Source organism: Cricetulus griseus (assembly GCF_003668045.3).
Source record: "Cricetulus griseus strain 17A/GY chromosome 1 unlocalized genomic scaffold, alternate assembly CriGri-PICRH-1.0 chr1_1, whole genome shotgun sequence".
Taxonomy (NCBI): domain Eukaryota; kingdom Metazoa; phylum Chordata; class Mammalia; order Rodentia; family Cricetidae; genus Cricetulus; species Cricetulus griseus.
The window spans coordinates 84,922,257-84,941,727 of NW_023276807.1; the positions used below are offsets into that span (position 1 = coordinate 84,922,257).

Sequence of the window (19,471 nt, forward strand, 5' to 3'; positions counted from 1 at the left end):
ATATATATGTATATATTTATATTTATATAAAAAGAGCAATAATGGCAATATTACTAACATATTTCTAATGATACTAAAGATAGCAGAAATAAACAATAACCAGCAATACTATAATATGGATTTGGTATTTTCCCTTCTTTTTCAGTGACTATTCCCATATAAACTAATTCCTGAAGAACACCACCAAAGAAAGTATTTGGAGACCAGAGCTTAAAACACATAAAGAGGCTGGGTGTGTTGTCACATGCCTTTAATCTCATCACCTGGGAGGCAGAGGCAGGTGGATCTGTGAGTTTGAGGCCAGCATGATTTACAGAGTTCCAGACAGCCAGGGCTACACAGAGAAAAAACCACACACACACACACACACACACACACACACACACACACACACACACACACAATCTGTAATTTACAAACTGGGTGAAATAAAGTATGTTACACCCAAATGTATATATTACGTAAATTAGTATTTAATAATGAAGATCAGCAAAAAAAATTTCTACAGCTTTATTTCTAAAGAATATAAATAGGCAAATAATATCACAGGTTATATAAAGCATTATTACTATGTTAACTGCTAATAGGAAAAAAAGTAAAAAGAAATTACTGAACATTGTCTACCCTTTTCTCCATCTACCTCTGGATGCACACACAGTGAACAACAGAGGGTCTGCACAATCACTGGGGACTCTGGAGAGCTGCCAACAAACCACATTATTATCGAGTCCCATGAGAGTGTCAAATAAGGTAACTCAGAGAGAATTGTGTTCCCAGCTCAGTCCAACAGAAGAACATGAATATGAGAAAATTCATAGTCAGTGCTATTTGCAAAGTCAATGAAGGGCGTAATGAGACCAGGAAAAGAGAAACCCCCTTAGCATCACACCACTACATGGTGGAGGAAGTGGCATGCCCACAATCCTACCTCCACCTGTTGTTATCAGTGGTGTTGCTAATTGTAGCCATCCTGCAGAGTACTTTCTTTAAGGTCTGCAATTATGCCACTGTCCTCAGGAGTGGTACATATAGCAGAAAGGGGTCTTTTCCTCGCACTTCTGTCCTCTTTGCTAGACCACATCTTCCTTTGTTATTCAATTTCAGATACTATTTTTAATTTTTCATGGTAATTTGGCCTGTTTTTATTTTTTTACTCCAAATAAAGGAACAGAATCTTAAAATCCAGAGTTAGCATAGTACAGTAGAAAGAAAATAGGTCAGAACTTGTGTTCAGATCTCAGCTCAATCACTTCCTGACTACATAACCTTGACCATTAACATAAGTTAGCTCAGCTTCACTTTCCTTATCTACTAGAATGAAAATAATCATATCTTATAGAGTCCCTTTCTTGAATTAAATACAATGGAACCTTTATAGCTCTAATAAATATTAGTAACCTACCTACTCAATAAATGGCTTAAAATCTTTTGAATGTGCTTTTATACCAAGCATGCACAGTACTGTTGCTTAATAGATCTGGCCTTCCCTGGTGTATCTGGCATTGACTTTTGCTATTTAGAAAGTATAACCCCACATTATTCAGAATCTAGCATTCATTAACAAGTAACAACTCGGCTTCACATAGGAAGCAAAGCACTAGGGGTATTTCACCAATGCCTGTCTTGGCATATTTGTGTTATTTATGCATGATTCATTTAGAAAAATTTGAATTATCAATGACAGAGAAATTATTCTTAATGAATGAGAAAAGCTTACTTTAAAATTATGTTTAAAAATGTAAAGGAAAATTGGAAAGTACTTAGACTCTGAGCCTGACACTTTAGAAGAAAAGTGCATGGACATTAAATATTAGTTGAAGCCTGTTATTGGTCCCAGGGGTTGTAAGTACGCTATTACAAGCAATTACTTGTTGTGTTTGCAAGTCCCCAGTGGTAATAATTAGTCTACCTGTTGACAAAGTATTTCTCCTGCCCCACTGTTAATGTAGGCACTTGATTTGCACATGGGTGTAATTACCATCACTGATGGTGTCTGAGATGAGCTTCCCCACCAGGCTTCTGTCAATCACCACTTTCTCCAGCTGAGGCCCGGAAAGGTTTAGGGACACCAGCACACCTGAACCAAAGAGGAGCTAAAACCAGGTAAGGGGAAAGGAAGAAGATATGCTAAAAGTTAGAATCTTTTAAAAATCTCTTTCCAATCGTACAACTCACATAGATATTTTTACATGCATTCAAACCATGAAATCAGTTTTTCTTCTCTGCAAAAGTCATCAGCATTCTGAGTATGAGACCTGCAGGTAAGTGCTACAATGCACTAAGTGCACTGATGAAAGCAGTCAGCAGAAATTTAATGTGGACCATGTTTATCAGGCACCTCATCTTCTAATGCTTAACAAGTGCCTATGCAGAAAGAATGGCTTTGTTTTGCACTCAGAAAATGTAAAGTGTTGTATTCAAACACTGAAAGGTTAAACTTTGTATCAGAAACTTAAAGACTATTTCTTGATGTTTAGATAGTCATTGCTGCTCACTGAATCCACAAAGAAGCCACGATTACAATATAAACAAATAATTTGAAACTTAAGCCTTTCACTTCCATAAAGATTTATTTATTTATTAAGCAGTCCATCTCTATCTATCTATCTATATCTATCTATCTATCTATCTATCTATCTATCTATCTATCTATCTATTTTTGAAGACAGGGTTTCTCTGCATAGCTTTGGCATGCATGTGTCCTGGAACTGGATCTGTAGATCAGACTGGCCTTGAACCCACAGATATCTGCCTGCCTCTGCTTCCCAAGTGCTGGGATTAAAGGCATGTGCCACAACCACCACCCATCCCAAATAAAGATTTTATAACCAAAATCATTAAAAGAAATATATAGCAAGGCAATTAGGTAAACTGTTAAAAATTTTAAAGTCATCTGTAATGCACACCATCAATAATTTCACAAGGAAAAACAAAAGTAGTAAAGCCTCTGGCCTTTCAGGGTCAGTGTCCAGCAGCTGTTCACAAAAGACGGCTGGATAGAATTGCTAGAATTTTACAGCACTCCTTTCCATTTGTAGCAGCGTAATTCATTCATCTCCAAATGTTTCAAACTTCTGAAAGGACTCTGCATATGTGTGTGCTTGTTATCTATGAGATTTTGAAATATCAACATTGGAAGAAATTGTTTCACCTTCAAGGCAACAGACTCAAAGCTGATGAATCATGGAATAGCATATGGCACAAAAAGAAAAAAACCCAATTGTTAGTAAACTAATCATGAACATGCCAGCCAAACTCAAAGACAACTATGACTGAAACAACACGGGGAATCCCCCGCCCACCTAGGCATCATGTCCCAGCTAGTGACGATGATTCTGTTAAGACGAATTTGGACATGTGTGAAAGATGAGTTGCATGAGGGACCAGAGTCCTTGGTGGGGGAGGGGGAGAACCACAGTTGCCCTACTGCTAGAATCTCTCTTCCAGGCAACAGAAACCTTGCTTATATCTGACTTGTAGACTGTTCTATTCCATGCCCTTGCCTCTGCAGAGCCACAGTGGAAGATGGGAAAATTAATCATCTTTAGGAGTTTGGGAAATAAAAGAAGGTACAGTTGTTCCAAGAGTTACAAAATACTTCAGAAATTAATTAATCTCTACAGAATTAATCCAGCCTTACCACATATCTTGATAGCAAATGATTCACTAATTTTATGGAAATTTCATAGCACGTGGTCTTTGCTCTCCAAATTTTCCCTTCTCAGACATTCAGAAAGACATGATATGAGGCTCAATTTGTCTAACTGGTTATTCCCTTTCAAGTTTGCTCAAAACATATGTCCTTTTCAATTTATTTTTCTTTATAAAAATTTATACCTGTTTTCCTAAGCATACCTTCTTTTAGTCACTAATGGCTGGTTTCTTATGATACTGGCTTAACCACATTTGCCTTTGTAACTTCAATGCTAGGCACATAGCAAGCACTCAGGAAATATGTGGAGAAAACGCAAAACTAACTCATTAATATATCAGATAATCATACTCAAAGGAAACTTAACCTAACTTTCCATTTTCACATGATGTGGATACTCCTGCAATCTGTCAATCATGTGCGTTGGCTGAAAAGAAAGCTCAGTTGGTAGTGTACTTGCCTAGCATGCAGGAAGCCCTGAGTTCTTTAAAATTTAACTAATTTTATTTATTTTGGTATGTATATTCACATGCTAATTGTATGCATGTGCCACAGCATGTAGGTGGAGACCAGTGAATAGCTTGTAGGACTAAGTTGTGTCCTTCCTCCACCATAAGGATCACAGAAACCAAAGACAGATTGCAGGTTTTAGGAGAAACCCTTACTGGCTGAGCCATCTCTCCAGCCCACAGTTCTGAGTTCTGTATCCAGCACTGAATAAACTGGGCACGGTGGTACATGCTTGCAATTGTAACATGTGCAAGGTAGAAACAGGAGAATCAGAAGTTCAAGGACATCCTTGGCTACGTAGTTAGTTGAAGGACAGGTTGGACTACTTGCTACCTGACCCTATCTCTAAAAAACCAAACCAAACCAAACACATGCAACATAGACCTGAGTGCTGCCAGTCACGACATCTCCTGACAGCTACCCTAACTGGGACAGCCCCAATTGATTTAAACACATGGGGTAGGATATCCTTTGGTTAATTTAACAAGCCCTGAATATTGATTATATTACATGGGACAACTAATTTTAATGGATCAAAAATGAATCAAATACAATCCTTTGTTGTTGTTGTTGTTGTTTGAGATAGGGTTTCTCTGTGTAGCTTTGGAGCCTATCCTGGCACTCTCTCTGGAGACCAGGCTGGCCTCGAACTCACAGAGATCCACCTGCCTCTGCCTCCCAAGCGCTGGGATTAAAGGCATGCGTTACCAAGGCCGGGCTTCAAATACAATCCTTAAAGGTAGCTAAACAGGCTAACAGAAGAGACATGAGTAAGTGTAATAAAGTAGTGGCATTAAGCCTATTATACAGTTTGGATATATGTGGGACTAAGGGTTGGATCTAGAAGTTGAGGTTAAAACTAAAAACTGCCTTCTTAGAACTTCAGTATCAGCCTCAGTTTTCTTCAGTTGCATCTCTGCATATATCCAAAGACAACAGCACAATGGTTAAAGCATGACTTGAAATCAGCAGTGGCTAGATGTGTGACACTAAGTTACTTAACATCTCTGTATCTTCATTTTCTCATCTGAAAGAAGACATGATACTATCTTCCTCATAGGATGAGGGTTAGGTAACCTTATTAAGAGAATTTGTAATAATGCCTGGCACAATGTTTGCAATGATTACTACTGTCCAACCATTCCTCTCAGTTCTCATTATACTGTTTGACATCTCTGAAGTCAGATTTTTGTCTTAAATAAGAACTCAGCATCCATATTGGACTCAGAATTGTATATGAAACACTGGCCTCCAGATGACTACATCATTTTAACTTTTATTTATTAATGTTGTATGGATACTATGTGAGTGTATGCACATGTCCTGTGACACACATTCCAGGGGGCAGGCTTGAACATTAGAGGACAACTCTTGGGAGGTGGTTCTCTTATTCTGCCTGGGGTTCCAAGAAGCAAACTAGAGCCAACAAGCTTTTGTGGCAAGTGCTTTTACCCACTAAGCCATGGCATCAGCACTCCAGGTACATTCTAATCAGAAAAGGGACAATCTTTTGACACTTTTCCAATTTGCAATGGTTTCATAAGGGCATTTACCTTCAAGCTTCAGAACTTTGGAACTAAATGTGTCCAACTTTCTTGTCTCTTTCTCTGTATTTTCTGTTATCACCATCATTACCACAAAAGAATCCTCCTCTCCTGACACAAGCTGCTCTATAGTATATGAACCCATGTATGTTATAAAATTCATTCCAAAAAGCAGGGTTTTTTTTTTTTTTTTTTTTGAGATGGAGAAGAAACATGAAACCTGGAGGAGTAGGTGCAAGAGGCAATTGATACTGAAAAAGATTAAGAATCCAGAGTGTCAGAGAGCAGGAGGAAGTGTACACATAGCACATGATCTGCATATGGAGATGATAGCAGTGACTTGTATTTGAGTATTCCATTAGGCCTTTCACATACTTATTCATACAGTCATTCAGCCCACACATATATATTCAGTGTATTAAATGAGCCAGGCACTTTTCTGCGTACTCAACCCACATTAGTGAACAAAGAACCAAGCAATGCCTTGGTTTTCCCTGTCTACATGGGGCTTGCATTTCAATGTGGATACAGATAATAATGAATAGTTCAAATATAATAGCAGTTAGTGCTAAGATGTATAGAGGAAAAGCACAGCAAGATAGAGACCCTAGGAAGATGGCTGCTTTGAGCATGATGAATAATAAACAAAAGGACCTTCTTGAAGAAATGCCATGTGATTATAGATCCAAAGAAAGGGAAGCGATAATCTGCATTAAGTACCTAGAGAAAGAGAATTTAAGGCAGAGGAACAACAGAACAAAAACTCTGAGGCAGACTATACTGTGGATCACTGGGAAAAGCTGGCCCATGTACCTGAAGGAGAACAAGAGGTAGGGGTCCTCACAGATAACAATGTGCAGAGGGCGTCAAGGGCCAGCTTACATTGGAGCTTGTTAATGAAAAGACATTACATTTTAACAGGAATCTATATTAAGTTAGGGGAGGGGCAAAAGCACGTAATCCATTGGAAAATCCTTCCAGCCACCCCAAGAGAAGATAAGGACTTAAACCAGAACAGCCATACTAGAGAAAATGCTGTGAACAGTCTTAAGATAGCCCATTGTCCAACTTACTGGCAGCCTGTGGGCTACGCGTTGCCAAGGATAGCTATGAATATGGCCCAACCCCAACTGGCAAGCTTACTTAAAACATTATGGGATTTCTTCATTATCTATTTTTGAAAAGTCAACTGTGTGGTACTTGAACATGACTGTAGACAACAACATCGTATCTCAATGTCAAAAGGTTGGATATGCCTGTAAGAGTATTCACTAGCATTTGCTGAAGGACTAACTGTGGCATGCTTGGCCTAAGCAACACGGTTTACTAAGGAATGTAAGAGGCAAAATTTAGACTATGGAGCATCAGGAGCTTGGTTTTTAACAATTTAAGTCACCTACAGAATTACAAGTAAAGATAACCTTGTAAAAGTAAGAAAGGGAATCATCAACAATATCAAGGCCACATTTAAATTCAAGCCAAAATTGTACAACGGGGAAAAGAAAGCATCTTTAACAAATGGTGCTGGCATAACTGGATGTTGACATGTAGAAGACTGCAAACAGATCTATACCTATCACCATGCACAAAATTCAAGTCCAAGTGGATCAAAGACCTCAACAAAAATCCAGTTACACTGAATCTGATAAAAGAGAAAGCGGGAAGTAGCCTTGAACACATAAGCACAGGAGACTACTTCCTGAACATAATACCAGTAGAACAGACACTGAGATCGACAGTTAATAAATGGGACCTCCTGAAACTGAGAAGCTTCTGTAAGGCAAAGGACACAGTCAATAGGAAAAAATGACAGCCCACAGAATGGGAAAACATTTTCACCAACCCCACATCAGAAAGAGGGCTGATCTCTAAAATATAGAAATAACTCAAGAAACGAGACACCAAAATACCAAATAGTCCATTTTTTAAAAAAAAATGGGGTACAGATCTAAATAGAAAAGAAACTCAAGAGGCCAAAGACATTTAAGGAATTTCTTAACATCGTTAGCCATCAGGGAAATTAAAATCAAAACAACTCTGAGATACCTATCAGAGTGGCTAAAATCAAAAACCCTGATGACAGCTTATGCTGGAGAGGATGTGGAGAAAGGTGGTAGTTCATACCACTTTGGAAATCAGTTTGGTGGCTTGACAGAAAATTGGGAATCAATCTACCTCAAGACCCTGCTCGTTAAAATTTAATGGAATGGGAGAGAGGTCTAAAGTCTAAACTCAGGGGTGTCCTGTGTTCAGTGGGTTAGATGTGTGATACCATGGGAGTTTCTTTTCTGAAGCTTCATTTCCTCAGGTAGAAAAAGAGAAATACTATATATTCTATGTTAGGAGAACTGAACAATCTGTTTTTTTTTTCCCTTAAAGATTGAGTTAAGCCAGTTAGTGAAAAGAAGTCTGGGTACCTATTAAAATCAAGGTGTGCCCACCATTTTTGATTTCTAAGTGTCCCATGACTAAAGCCATCCCTAATATCAGCTTTTGAAAATATGAAGATACAAATTAATTAATAAGCTAATTAGTGCATTTTATAAGAGCTTGTTGGGGAGCATCAATTTTACAAATACTATTGCCAATGAAAATCCTGGATGTGGTACAGAAAATAACTAGAAGTAGGTTTAAAAAAAAAAAAGTCTGAAACTCATGGAAAGATATTCTACCCCAAACAATAGTGTCACTTACCTTTGCCTGTCTCACAAAAATGGCCATATTTTAGTCCTCCAAGATGGAGAGAGCCCTGGTATGACTTAGTAGGATAAGAAGGAAAAGAATTCTAAGGTTCTGTTCCATGGCAAGGTGTAAGAATGTTCTGGAAGCTCAAAAATTGAGAGAGAGCAGTCCAAGTGTCAAAGGAGGAGTCTGAAAGCAGCTGAGGGGAGACTCATCCGGCGCCCAGCTCTAGCCTAATGTGAACATCTCCATGCAGCTGAAGACACTAAGGCAGTGCCTGGGGCTCATCTTTAGACAGGACACATCTTCTCTACCTTGCTCTGCACCTAGCTCTGCTGCCTTTATCATTTTCGCTTGGTTGTCTTCAATGAGCTCAGGGCTTTTGATTCTAAAGTTGTTCTGGTGTCTCTCCAGATTGGTCTCATTTAACCATGGCAGTCTAGACTGAATACCTAATTGAAAGTAGAATATCACTTAAGGAAAACATATTATATCTCATGATAGCTTTAATCAAAACACTGAATTTAATTTTTTCAACAGGTCAAAACCTATGTGAGTGCCTCCTGTGTTCAGAAGTGTGCAGAGGTATACAGATGGAGACAGAGTGGTTAACAAAGCATACATTGATTATATATGTACAGAATACAGAATATCTTGGAGGGAAATGGAGGCTTTAGTTAGAATAGATAACTGACTACAAGAGGTGGATTGCAACCAATAAGGAAAAGAAACACTTTGCTGGAGATATAGTTAAGGAGGTAGACATTCTCACTGTTTGATCATGAAGGCCTGAGTTCAGCTCCCCAGGACCCCCATAGAAACCAGGTGCAGCGGTGCGCCTGGACTCAAGTATTAACTAACTGGTTCAAGTGTGCAGGAGCTACATCATACTATCCATCCCAAACAATTCCACTGAACTCAATATTCTTACTGGGTAAGGGCACTGCCCTAAATCCACGTGATTACTATCATATCTGAGTAAATGTGGTAAATATGAAAAGGGAGGGTAGTCAGGGTCAATATGAAAAATCAATAATTGTTGATAAGTCTTCTATGATGGTCAGATATCCAAAACAGACAGCATGAGCATAAAGACAACTGTGCTAAACACTACAACCCTCAGGGGCAACACTCAGAGTAGGAGAAAGAATCACAATGATACCTAATGCAGCCCACTCAGAGGAAATCTACAATGAAGACTAGAGTCACTGATGATTTATCAGATAACCTGTAGAAAGTGTTTTCTGCAATTTATTCCTTCATTCAGCAAACATTAAGAATACAGAGAAACCATGCCTGATTAATCCACTGAAACACAAAGACAAAGGTGAACTGGCTAAGACAGTGGTTCTCTAAGTTTCCTAACGCTGCGACCCTTTAATACAGCTCCTCATGTTGTCACGACCCCCAATGATAAAATTATTTCATTGCTACTTTACAACTGTAATTTTGCCACTGTTATAAATTTTATGTAAATATCTGATATTCAAGATATCTGATGTGTGACCCCAAAGGGGTCACAGCCCCACAGGTTGAGAACCACTGGGCTAAGATGAGGGCAAAAAGTTGAGTCATTATACAGAATTACTTCAGGAGAACAAACAGTAGGAAAGAAGTTGTCTTCTGGATAGAGAAGTGTTAGCGATAAGTTTTCCCAAAGACCTATGTCCAACACATGGAACAAATTCATGTCATGAGATATATCTTTTTGTTTTATCTACTTAAATTTAAATTTTAAAAAATCTCATTTTATTTATCCTTACTATAAACAGAAGATAATACACTTTAACCTTATGTATCTACAAAATTAAGAAAACTGATCACTCCTAGAATATATTTAGGTGGTCAAATTCACAATAAGAATAAAATAAGGTAGATTTTATATTGCCAGTTGTTTTAAAAATCTAAAAAGAAAATGCATAGTAAGACATATATAGTAAGACATATGCATAGTAAGACAAAATGCATATTTTTAATCACTTGCAGAAACCTTTGTACGTATCATAAAGAATGATAAATACAAGTGTATATCCTGTTCAGAACAAGCATGCAAGTTAAGGAGAATACAATATGGCTAATTCACTAACTCCCAACCAGATGAGTAAAGCCACTAACTAAAGATCCTATAATTAGGGCTGTAGAGATGGCTCAGAGGTTAAGAGCACTGGCTGTTCTTCCAGAGGTCCTGAGTTCAATTCTCAGCAACCACATGGTGGCTCACAACCATCTATAATGAGATCTGGTGCCCTCTTCTGGCCTTCAGGCATACATGTAGGCAGAATACTGCATACATGATAAATAAATAAATCTTTTTAAAAAATCCTATAATTAATGGGAAAGCAGAGACAAGACAGGTTCACTGTTAACAGGTCTATACCCCTGTGCTACCAAAGAAGCATACTCAGTCATATCCTCAATTCCTACTTTTCAGTTAACTGCTATGCAATGTTTTATTCTTCTTCAGTCTAAGTGAATGGTTTTCAATTAGGGGTGACTTGGAACACTAATCAGCAATGTCTGGTGACACTGTGGTGATCACCTGTCTTAGCTAGGGTTACTACTGCTGTGATGAAATACCATGATCAAAGAAACTTGGGGAAGAGAGGGTTTATTCTGCTTATATTTTCACATCACAGTTGGCCATCAAAGAAGTCAGGACCAGTACTCAAGCAGGCAAAGGACCAGAGACTGGAGCTGAGGCCGTAGCTATAGAGGAATGATACCTTCTGGCTTTGCTCCTCATGGCTTGCTCAGCCTGCTTTCTTATAGAAACCCGGACCACCAGCCTAGGGATGGCCCTACCCATCCATAATGAGCTAGGCCTTCCCCCATCATCACTAATTAAGAAAATGCCCTACTGCCTACAGCTGGAACTTATGGAGGCATTTTCTCAGTTGAGGCTTCCTCCTCTCTGATGGCTCCAGCTGTGTCAAGTTGACAAAACTAGCCAATACATTGCCTCTCTCTATATTAGTCACAGAGCCTTACCTGCACACAGTGCCTGTAAATGAACTGCTGAGGAGGCCAAGGTTTTTCTATGTCACCATCAAGCAGATTTGGCAGCTCTTTAAATACTAGTCAACATTTTTCTCACATAAAGAAAGATGTTAAGCTGCCCTCTGCCATGATCAGATGTGCCAAATGGAGTTGTGGGCAGTGAATAGTGCAGACCTAGGAAATCTGCTTCACGTTTTCCTCACAAGGTTCTTCAGTGCTATGATGACTAACGCCAGCTGTTAAGACAGAAAGAGCCCCAGGGCAAATCATAGAGTTACTGCAGCATGTGATAGAAATATCCTGTTAGGACACCTCTGCTTTCACTCTAACTCTTTGCACAACAATCAGTCGTCTTATCTATAATTTAGCCTCTTGAGTAATTCATCTATCAGGTGGGAATGCCCCAAGCAAATAAGCAATGTCTATGATGCCAGATATATCTCAGACTGTAAACTGATAAACTGCCATTGCAGTTAATAATAAATCAGTTGCTTCTGAGTTTGGCTATTGTGAATGTTGTTAGTACACGAAAATAAATAGAGATAACATAAGAGATAGATAAGTTTAATTAATCAGAATATTTCTGCCCACATCCAGGATACATTATAGAAGTGGGAATAAAATGCCTATGTTTTCCATTTTACTCTGGGGAAAAACAAGTGGAATAGGTGTACATATAGCACACTCAAGTGGTACAAACACCAAAGAGTGTCAGGAAAAACACCCAAAACTGTTGGTAGTAGATGGCATAGAAATGAAACTGGGTGCTAGATGACAAGAAATAACTTTAAGCTTTTGATTTAGGGATTTTAAAAATAATTTTTAAAGAATTTGGGGTATTATTTTTCTGTAAAATTTTCCTAAGATAAACAAGATGCTCCTAAAATATATTCTCACAAATATGCTTCTTTTGTTGTAGTCATAAAGAGATAGCAGAGTGTGTTTCTGAAGAATTAGAATACTGAAAATCTTCAGATCCATGCTTCACTAAAAGTACCAAACAGGGAATGAGTTGTTCTCTGTAATCTATTTTAATAGCTTTTAACGCAATCTATTTTCCATGAGAGGACTTTGATTATTCGTCTATATCTAATTGCCTCATTTACTAAAAAGACCACCACTTACAGAAGTATAATCAAGCAATGGATTACTAAGCACCTATAACAAGTAAGGAGGTACGTGACACACATTGGAAATGGGGGTTTCACTATTCAATCTAGAATTCTCTTGAAAGCTAGAGACTCCTAAATGTCCTCTACTTCTTGACAATGGAGGATCACTGTGAATATCTTACATTCAGTAATATTTTATGAAAAATACAATTACAAAAGTATGGAGAGATGGCTCAGTGCAGAAAGTGCTTGCTGAGCAAGCACGAGGACCAATGTTCAGCTCTCCAGCACCCTTGGAAAAGCTGGGCAGGTTTATCAGCCCACCTACAATCCCAGTGCTTAGGAGACAGAGAAAGGACTCCCCAGGGCAAGATGGTTTGTATTCTAGCAGAATCTGCAAGCTCAGGGAGAGCCCTTGCCCCAGTGAATAAAGAGTATCCAAGGAACACACAAACACCCATCTCTGACCTCTACATGGACACACACACATGGAACACACACACATGTACAATGCATATGTATACATGCAAGTCAAGTAAAGAAGTACAGTTGCAACTGCTTTTCACTCCACAATCATTTGGTAAGCAGGTTATCTGCTAGCTTAATGGTTATCTTTATTTTTAAAACCATAAAACTAAGAAGCATAAATCAGAACTTAGAAAAGTCATTGTCATATAAAATTGCTGAGTTCCAGGACTGGAGTGATGGCATAACACTTAAGAGCACTTAAGGCTCTTGCAGAGGAGCTGGGTTCAGTTCCCAGCTCCTATACAGTGGCTTACAATTGCCTGCAATTCCAGTTCCAGAGGTTTCAGACACCCTCTCCATGCTTCTGAGGGAACCAGGCAAACAAATGGTACATATGCAAACATGCAGAAAAACCCCCCATACACATAAAATAAAAATGGTTTTTTGTTTTTTTTTTTTTATTGTTGAGGACTAGAGTGATAGCCCCATGGTTAAGAACACCGATTTCTCTTGCAGAGGACATGAATTTGGTTCCCAGCACCTACAAGTGGCTCACAACCATGATTCAACTCCAGGGGATATGACCTCTTGTGACCTCTGTGGGTTCCTGCATGCACAAGATACACAAAAACGCACATAAGTACACACATACACATAAAAAATAATTAAAATTAAATTTCTGGGGCTGGAGAGATGGCTCAGAGGTTAAGAGCACTGACTGCTCTTCCAGAGGTCCTGAGTTCAATTCCCAGCAACCACATGGTAGCTCACAACCATCTGTTATGAGATCTGGTGCCCTCTTCTGGTGTGCAGATGTACATGGAAGCAGAATGTTGTATACATAATAAATAAAATCTTTAAAAGGAAAATTAAATTTCTGAGCGTCTACATACTGGCTAAGTTTCACTGGTCCCAGAGTGCTCCTAGATTGTAATACTACTCATTTGTTTATCTTAACAGGAAACCAGGCCAAGTCTTAGTATGGCTTAAAAGAAACCAATAATCATACAAATACGTAATCACACATATACCACACAGAATTTTTAAAGAAGCACTCAACTGTATATATTTAAAATAATACTTATGGAGAAATCTTTTTCAAGAAGGCCTTCTAAAGTACCAACAATCTCTGAGATGGCTTCTCACCGCTTACTCTCTCCCCTTCGTGGGAACCTTCCTTTTCCTCACCTTCCTTCAAAGAAAAGGTGAGTCTAGTATCCTTCATAAAATCATAGCTAGCAATTCCATTCAGCAGCAACCCCTGGGCTTTAGATATTATATCAAAAATGTAACACCCAATCTCATGTTATTTTTTAATCATTAGTTTTCTTTTTCAAATATATGTGAAATTCCTGTGACCCACAACTAATCTAGGTTCAGAGACAAAGTAACTGTGGAGTGCTCAGCCTTAAATGGACATCTATTCCCACCCTCCTCTCAAGGCTCAAGAATAACTGAGGAACAGCCAGAGGCAGTAAATGACTACAGTGAAGCAGTGTTTTCTCATCAAGGAGGCACTGCACACATGAACACACAGTGGCTGTGACTTCATGCAGAAGATCTGTGAAAGATCAAGCCAGACAAAACCCCAGCATGGATGGGAGAAGGGCCACGAAGCCTCAACCCAGTAGAAGAGGTCTTGGCAACTAAAAGCTGTTAGAGGAGGAGAATCAGTTTCCTCTGGTATGTGGTCTCTGAGAGGACAGCCATGCTTCATTAGAGAGCCCTACCCTCATGCACACATTGGTAGCACTAAGTGGACCAGTTAGGATTTAAAAATAAAACAAGGGACATGAAGCTGGACAGGAAAAGTGGTAGAGGAGACAGGAGACAAGTTGATAGGTTTGACCAAAACACATTATTTGCATGAAGGAAAATCTAAAACTCTGAAAGTAATCATGCAGCATTTTCTATAACTACTAATAAAAAAAGATGAGTTTATTGTTTAGGACTCACAAACATCTGCTAGAAGTTTAATCACAACCCTGATTTAGATCAGCAGCAATCAAACCAGAGAGGTCACTTCATCTGTCTTTCAGGCCCTCTGACTTCTAATCTCTTTCATTTCTACAAAAGCACTTTTCCACAGTTCATCATTATCCTAACTGATGTTTCTTCCTCTTTTGCTGCTGGGTTTTTCTCCCTTATCCACTAAATAAATGTTCCTCTGGTCTTAGATTTTCTCCTACGGTATCAACCATCCCTCATGAAAAGGTACAAATTGAACAGTTTTAACTCAGACCTTTGACTGGCTCCTCAAAAGAAAATTCAAATCCAACTCCACTCCAGCTCCACATCTCCAATGACACCATGATTTGATGGCCTCTGGTCATTTCATATAAAACATGGGCAAACTAAAAATTTTACATGCCATTCTAAATTTCCCTACTGGCTTTCAAAACTCTCTGTATCTTAGCCTCATTGTATACATCCTTTAATATTATTTCACTCCTGGTTTACTTTTTATCCTATATCCCACTGCCAGTCTAATCCTTCTGTATGACTAAATTTAATATGGCACCTCTCTGACACAAAAGTATGTACAGTATTACAGAACATAGTATCAATATCTCATTGCAATATTCAAAGCCTCTAAGGCAGCATCAAGCTGCCTTTCAAATCAATTACTCTATTCTTCAACCATTTTTCCCCAAATGGGCCCACTTCCTCACTGCTATGCAGATAGCCCCACTTATCCCCTCTCTGTCTCTTCAGGTTTACCAAATTTTATATTCCCACTTAGGTCTGGAAAAATTTCAACTTCTCTGTAATCAGTTAATCATTTCAGATTTTATTAATGTTTGTACCATCTCTGGCTCCTACTGATGTTTACAATGTAGCACTCACTAGTCCCTTGGTGACTTAATGGGACTTCTTCCTTTCCACCTAAACTATGGTACCCCCTACCAAGGTGGCAGGCAGTGAATATGGTATGATGGGTTGTGCATAAATAAAATGCTATTGTTTATACTGATAACACCATGGCTTTTATTTCACTACTTTACATACAATAAGAAGGAAAATTAATCTTACCGTACAGATAAGTGTAGTTAGTATCCCTCATCAAAGATGCCTCTCTTTACAGTAAATGGAGACCATCACAGAAAACTACAACTGAACACAATGTAGAGATAATAGACTGAAGGAGCCCAGCCCCAACAGATACATCTACGTCACAGCTCCTGCATCTGTAACTCAGGGAACATTGCAGAAAAGGAGGTGGAAAGATTCTAACAGCCACAATACCAGGAACTTTGCTTGTGTATCTCCCAAAAATGACCGAATAAAAACAAGACTGAAACGACAACAATATCAAAGGACATGTTAACATGGACAGGGGAGAAGCCCATGGGGTCCCACCCCTTTGCAATAAATGACACTGAAAAAAGGATAAGCCTTTAATATAGATGAGCAGCCATATTGGTTGTCCAATGCAGAGTTGTCAACCCTAAAGCCATATGCATACTAACAACAAAAATGGACTCAGCAAGTTCTAGTCATATATTTGTGTACATACACATATATGTATGTATGTATCAATAATAATCAAAAAAAAGAGGCTATCAACTTGAAGTGGGGGTGACATTGGAAGGGTTTGAGAGAGGGTAGCTGATAGGGCCTAGAGGAGAAAAGGAAGGAGGCAAAGTGATATAATTGTATTTTAGTTAAAAACTTTTTTTTAAAGTTAAAATCCACTTGTGGTGGTTTGAATAGGAATGGCCCCCACACCCACATGTGTTTGAATGCTTGACCCATAGGAAGTGGCACTACTAGGAGGTGTGGTCTTGTTAGAGGAAGTGTGTCACCATGTGAGTAAGCTTAGAGGTCTCATAGGTTCAAGTTATGTCCAGTGAGATAAACAGTCTCCTTTTGCTGCCTGCAGATCAAGATATAGAACTCTCAGCTCCTTCTCTAGCACCATGTCTGTCTGCACACAGACACACTTCCTGCCATGACAATAATGGACTAAAGCTCTGAAACTGTAAGCCAGCCCCAATGAAATGTTTTCCTTTATAAGAGTTGCCCTGATCATGGTGTCTCTTCACTGCAATATTAACTCTAACTAAGACAACATTCCGCCTCCATCCCAGGGATATCAACCTAACAGGGCATAACAAGTTACAATAAGACTAGCACAAACTCTCACACCCCCACTCTCACTGTTACAAGTTCAACAAAAACACCAAGCTAACAAGCATAATATATATGCAGAGGACCTGGGAGGGGAGAATAGGAGGAGTAGAGGGAAGGAAAACTGCAGTCAGGATATATTGAAAACAAAACAAACAAAAAGTTGAGATTAAAATGAGTTGCATAAGGTCATAGTTTATGTATGACAGACTTGAAAAAAATATATTTTTATGTAGCCTATCAACTCATTACAGCAACTAAAACTGGAAGCTATCTTTTCTTGGTGTTTTATGAATGTACCTATAAAGGTAGAATTATTATAGACATAAACCAGAGTAAAACTGATTATATTGTATACATATATTGTATATATATATATATATATATATATACATATATATATAAGTCAAAACATATATATACATATATATATATATATATGTCAAACATTTTAACACAAAGGTCAGTGTGTAAGATTACATCTATGCTTAATGAAAATATCTTTTAACCAATTACAAAGTAATTTGTGGATATGACCATGACTAGGCACAATACTTTATGGACTTTAACATTCCACCAGAGTGAGGAACTATTTAATGGTATTTAGCTGAAACTATTTTTCCCTTTTAAAAAGTTTATATAAATGGTTTAATAAAGTCAAAGCAGGAAATTATTAAATACATTGCTGACTGTTTAAGAAGACAAAAACAAGAGTATATTTACTAGGTGCTGAAATCCAAACTCTAAAATTGTATCTTTAGCTTTTAATAATCTCATACAAGGAACAGGGATGGTTTGGGGATAAAATCTTCCTAAGACAATTTTATTCCCCAAATTTATATGTAGGTAAGTCTTGATTTGTAAATTTTTCTGAATTTACAAGTGGGGAAATTACTTTTTACAGTTCACAACTTATAGATCATGGGATCAATAATATAAACTAAGCTTTGGGAATGACAACTGTAAATTCTCCTTATTTGACATGAAGATCCAAGCTCAGATTACATCCTCTTTTATCCTTTAGTCAGCAGAAACCTCTTCAAAGATTTCTAAGCAAGTGGACCCTTCAAAGATTCCCTAAAGAGATTTCAACTAAACTGAATTTCATAAATCCAATTTTATCATTTCTTTATAAAAAATCCACAGTAGAGAAATGGCCTCATTCAAGGAGCGAGAACCCAAGTGATACATCAAGATGTCCAGGAACAGGACTGGGGATATAGTTCACTGATTAGAAGTGTTTGATTGAACGAAAGAAGACCAGACTTCATATCCCTAGTATCCATGTGAAGCCAAGCTTGGCTATGTATGCTCGGAAGCTCAACACGTGTATGTACAGAATGGAGGCAAGGGAAGACGGTGGCAGGCAGATCCTTTGGAGCTCAAGGTCAACTGCTGCCATGTCAGGACTGAAAGCCTAGGGAAAGCACTAATAGAGCTCAATTAGTTAGTCCATGTCTTAGTGCCACATTGGATAGCGCATAAGAGGAGACTGATGAAAGAGTTTAACATACTATGATCAAGTATAACTTAACAAAGCCTAATAAAAGTTTAGCAAAAAGGACTAACAAATCCTTTCCTTAAACTGAAATTCTAGCTTGAACACCAAAGTATTTTTAACTTACTATGACATTAGAGATCTTTAGGAATAGAATTCATACACATTTTTCAAAGATATAGTGAAGCTCTTGCCTGACAGATAATGTTAGGAAGTCTCCCAAAGGCCCTAAAGATGTAAGGAGTGACTTGGACCTGTGGGCACTGAAGAAGTTACCTATCGAAAATGTATCAAGAATGTGCTGAGAGTAAAAGGTCTATTTTAGAAGTCTTATCTATCACAGAAATAAAATAGAACATAAAATTAGGCAAACCCATTAGAACTACCCAAAGCAGACTCACTGGTGTACCAGCCAAAGTCACCATGGCTCTCCATTGTAAGTTACAAAAGCAATTTTTGCATATATTCTATTATTTTAAAAAAGTTTCTTTTCTGAGTTGAAATAATTCAGTAATGAAAGAAGATATCCTTTCTGTAACATGTGACACCCACACAAAAACCTTGCCATTAAATGATAAGCAATGAAATCTATCTAAAAATGATCATCTGAATGGGATGCTCCACAGCATTTTTTAAAATGCCTGACATGCTTCAACTTACCCCAGGTGATGGTAAGGGTGGAGGCCATGAGACACACCTCTTAATGAAGGTGGCAGGCTTACCCTCCAGTCAAATAATTTTGAACCTGTTTTTGCAGTGAGTAATGGCATTAGGAACTTCAAGTTTAAGCTGAACTAAATCTGAAACTTACTGAAGAACATCTGATATTCAAGCTTGGAAGTCTCATTACATATTTCTATGCAAATAAGTTACAGTT

At 38.2% G+C, this 19,471-nt stretch overlaps 1 protein-coding gene across 6 annotated transcripts in view; it reads right to left on the reverse strand.

Annotated features, from left to right (window-relative positions):
• Wdpcp (WD repeat containing planar cell polarity effector) overlaps positions 1-19,471 on the reverse strand; it is a 269,428-nt gene that overhangs the window by 149,133 nt on the left and 100,824 nt on the right. For 5 of the 6 annotated variants that reach the window (XM_027388051.2, XM_027388053.2, XM_035452090.1 and 2 more), the window contains one exon: positions 1,979-2,093. The exons of the other annotated variant lie outside the window; for it this stretch is intronic. In XM_027388051.2, the coding sequence (XP_027243852.1) occupies positions 1,979-2,093 (115 nt within the window). The remainder of the gene's footprint in view (positions 1-1,978; positions 2,094-19,471) is intronic. 6 annotated transcript variants of the gene reach the window in all.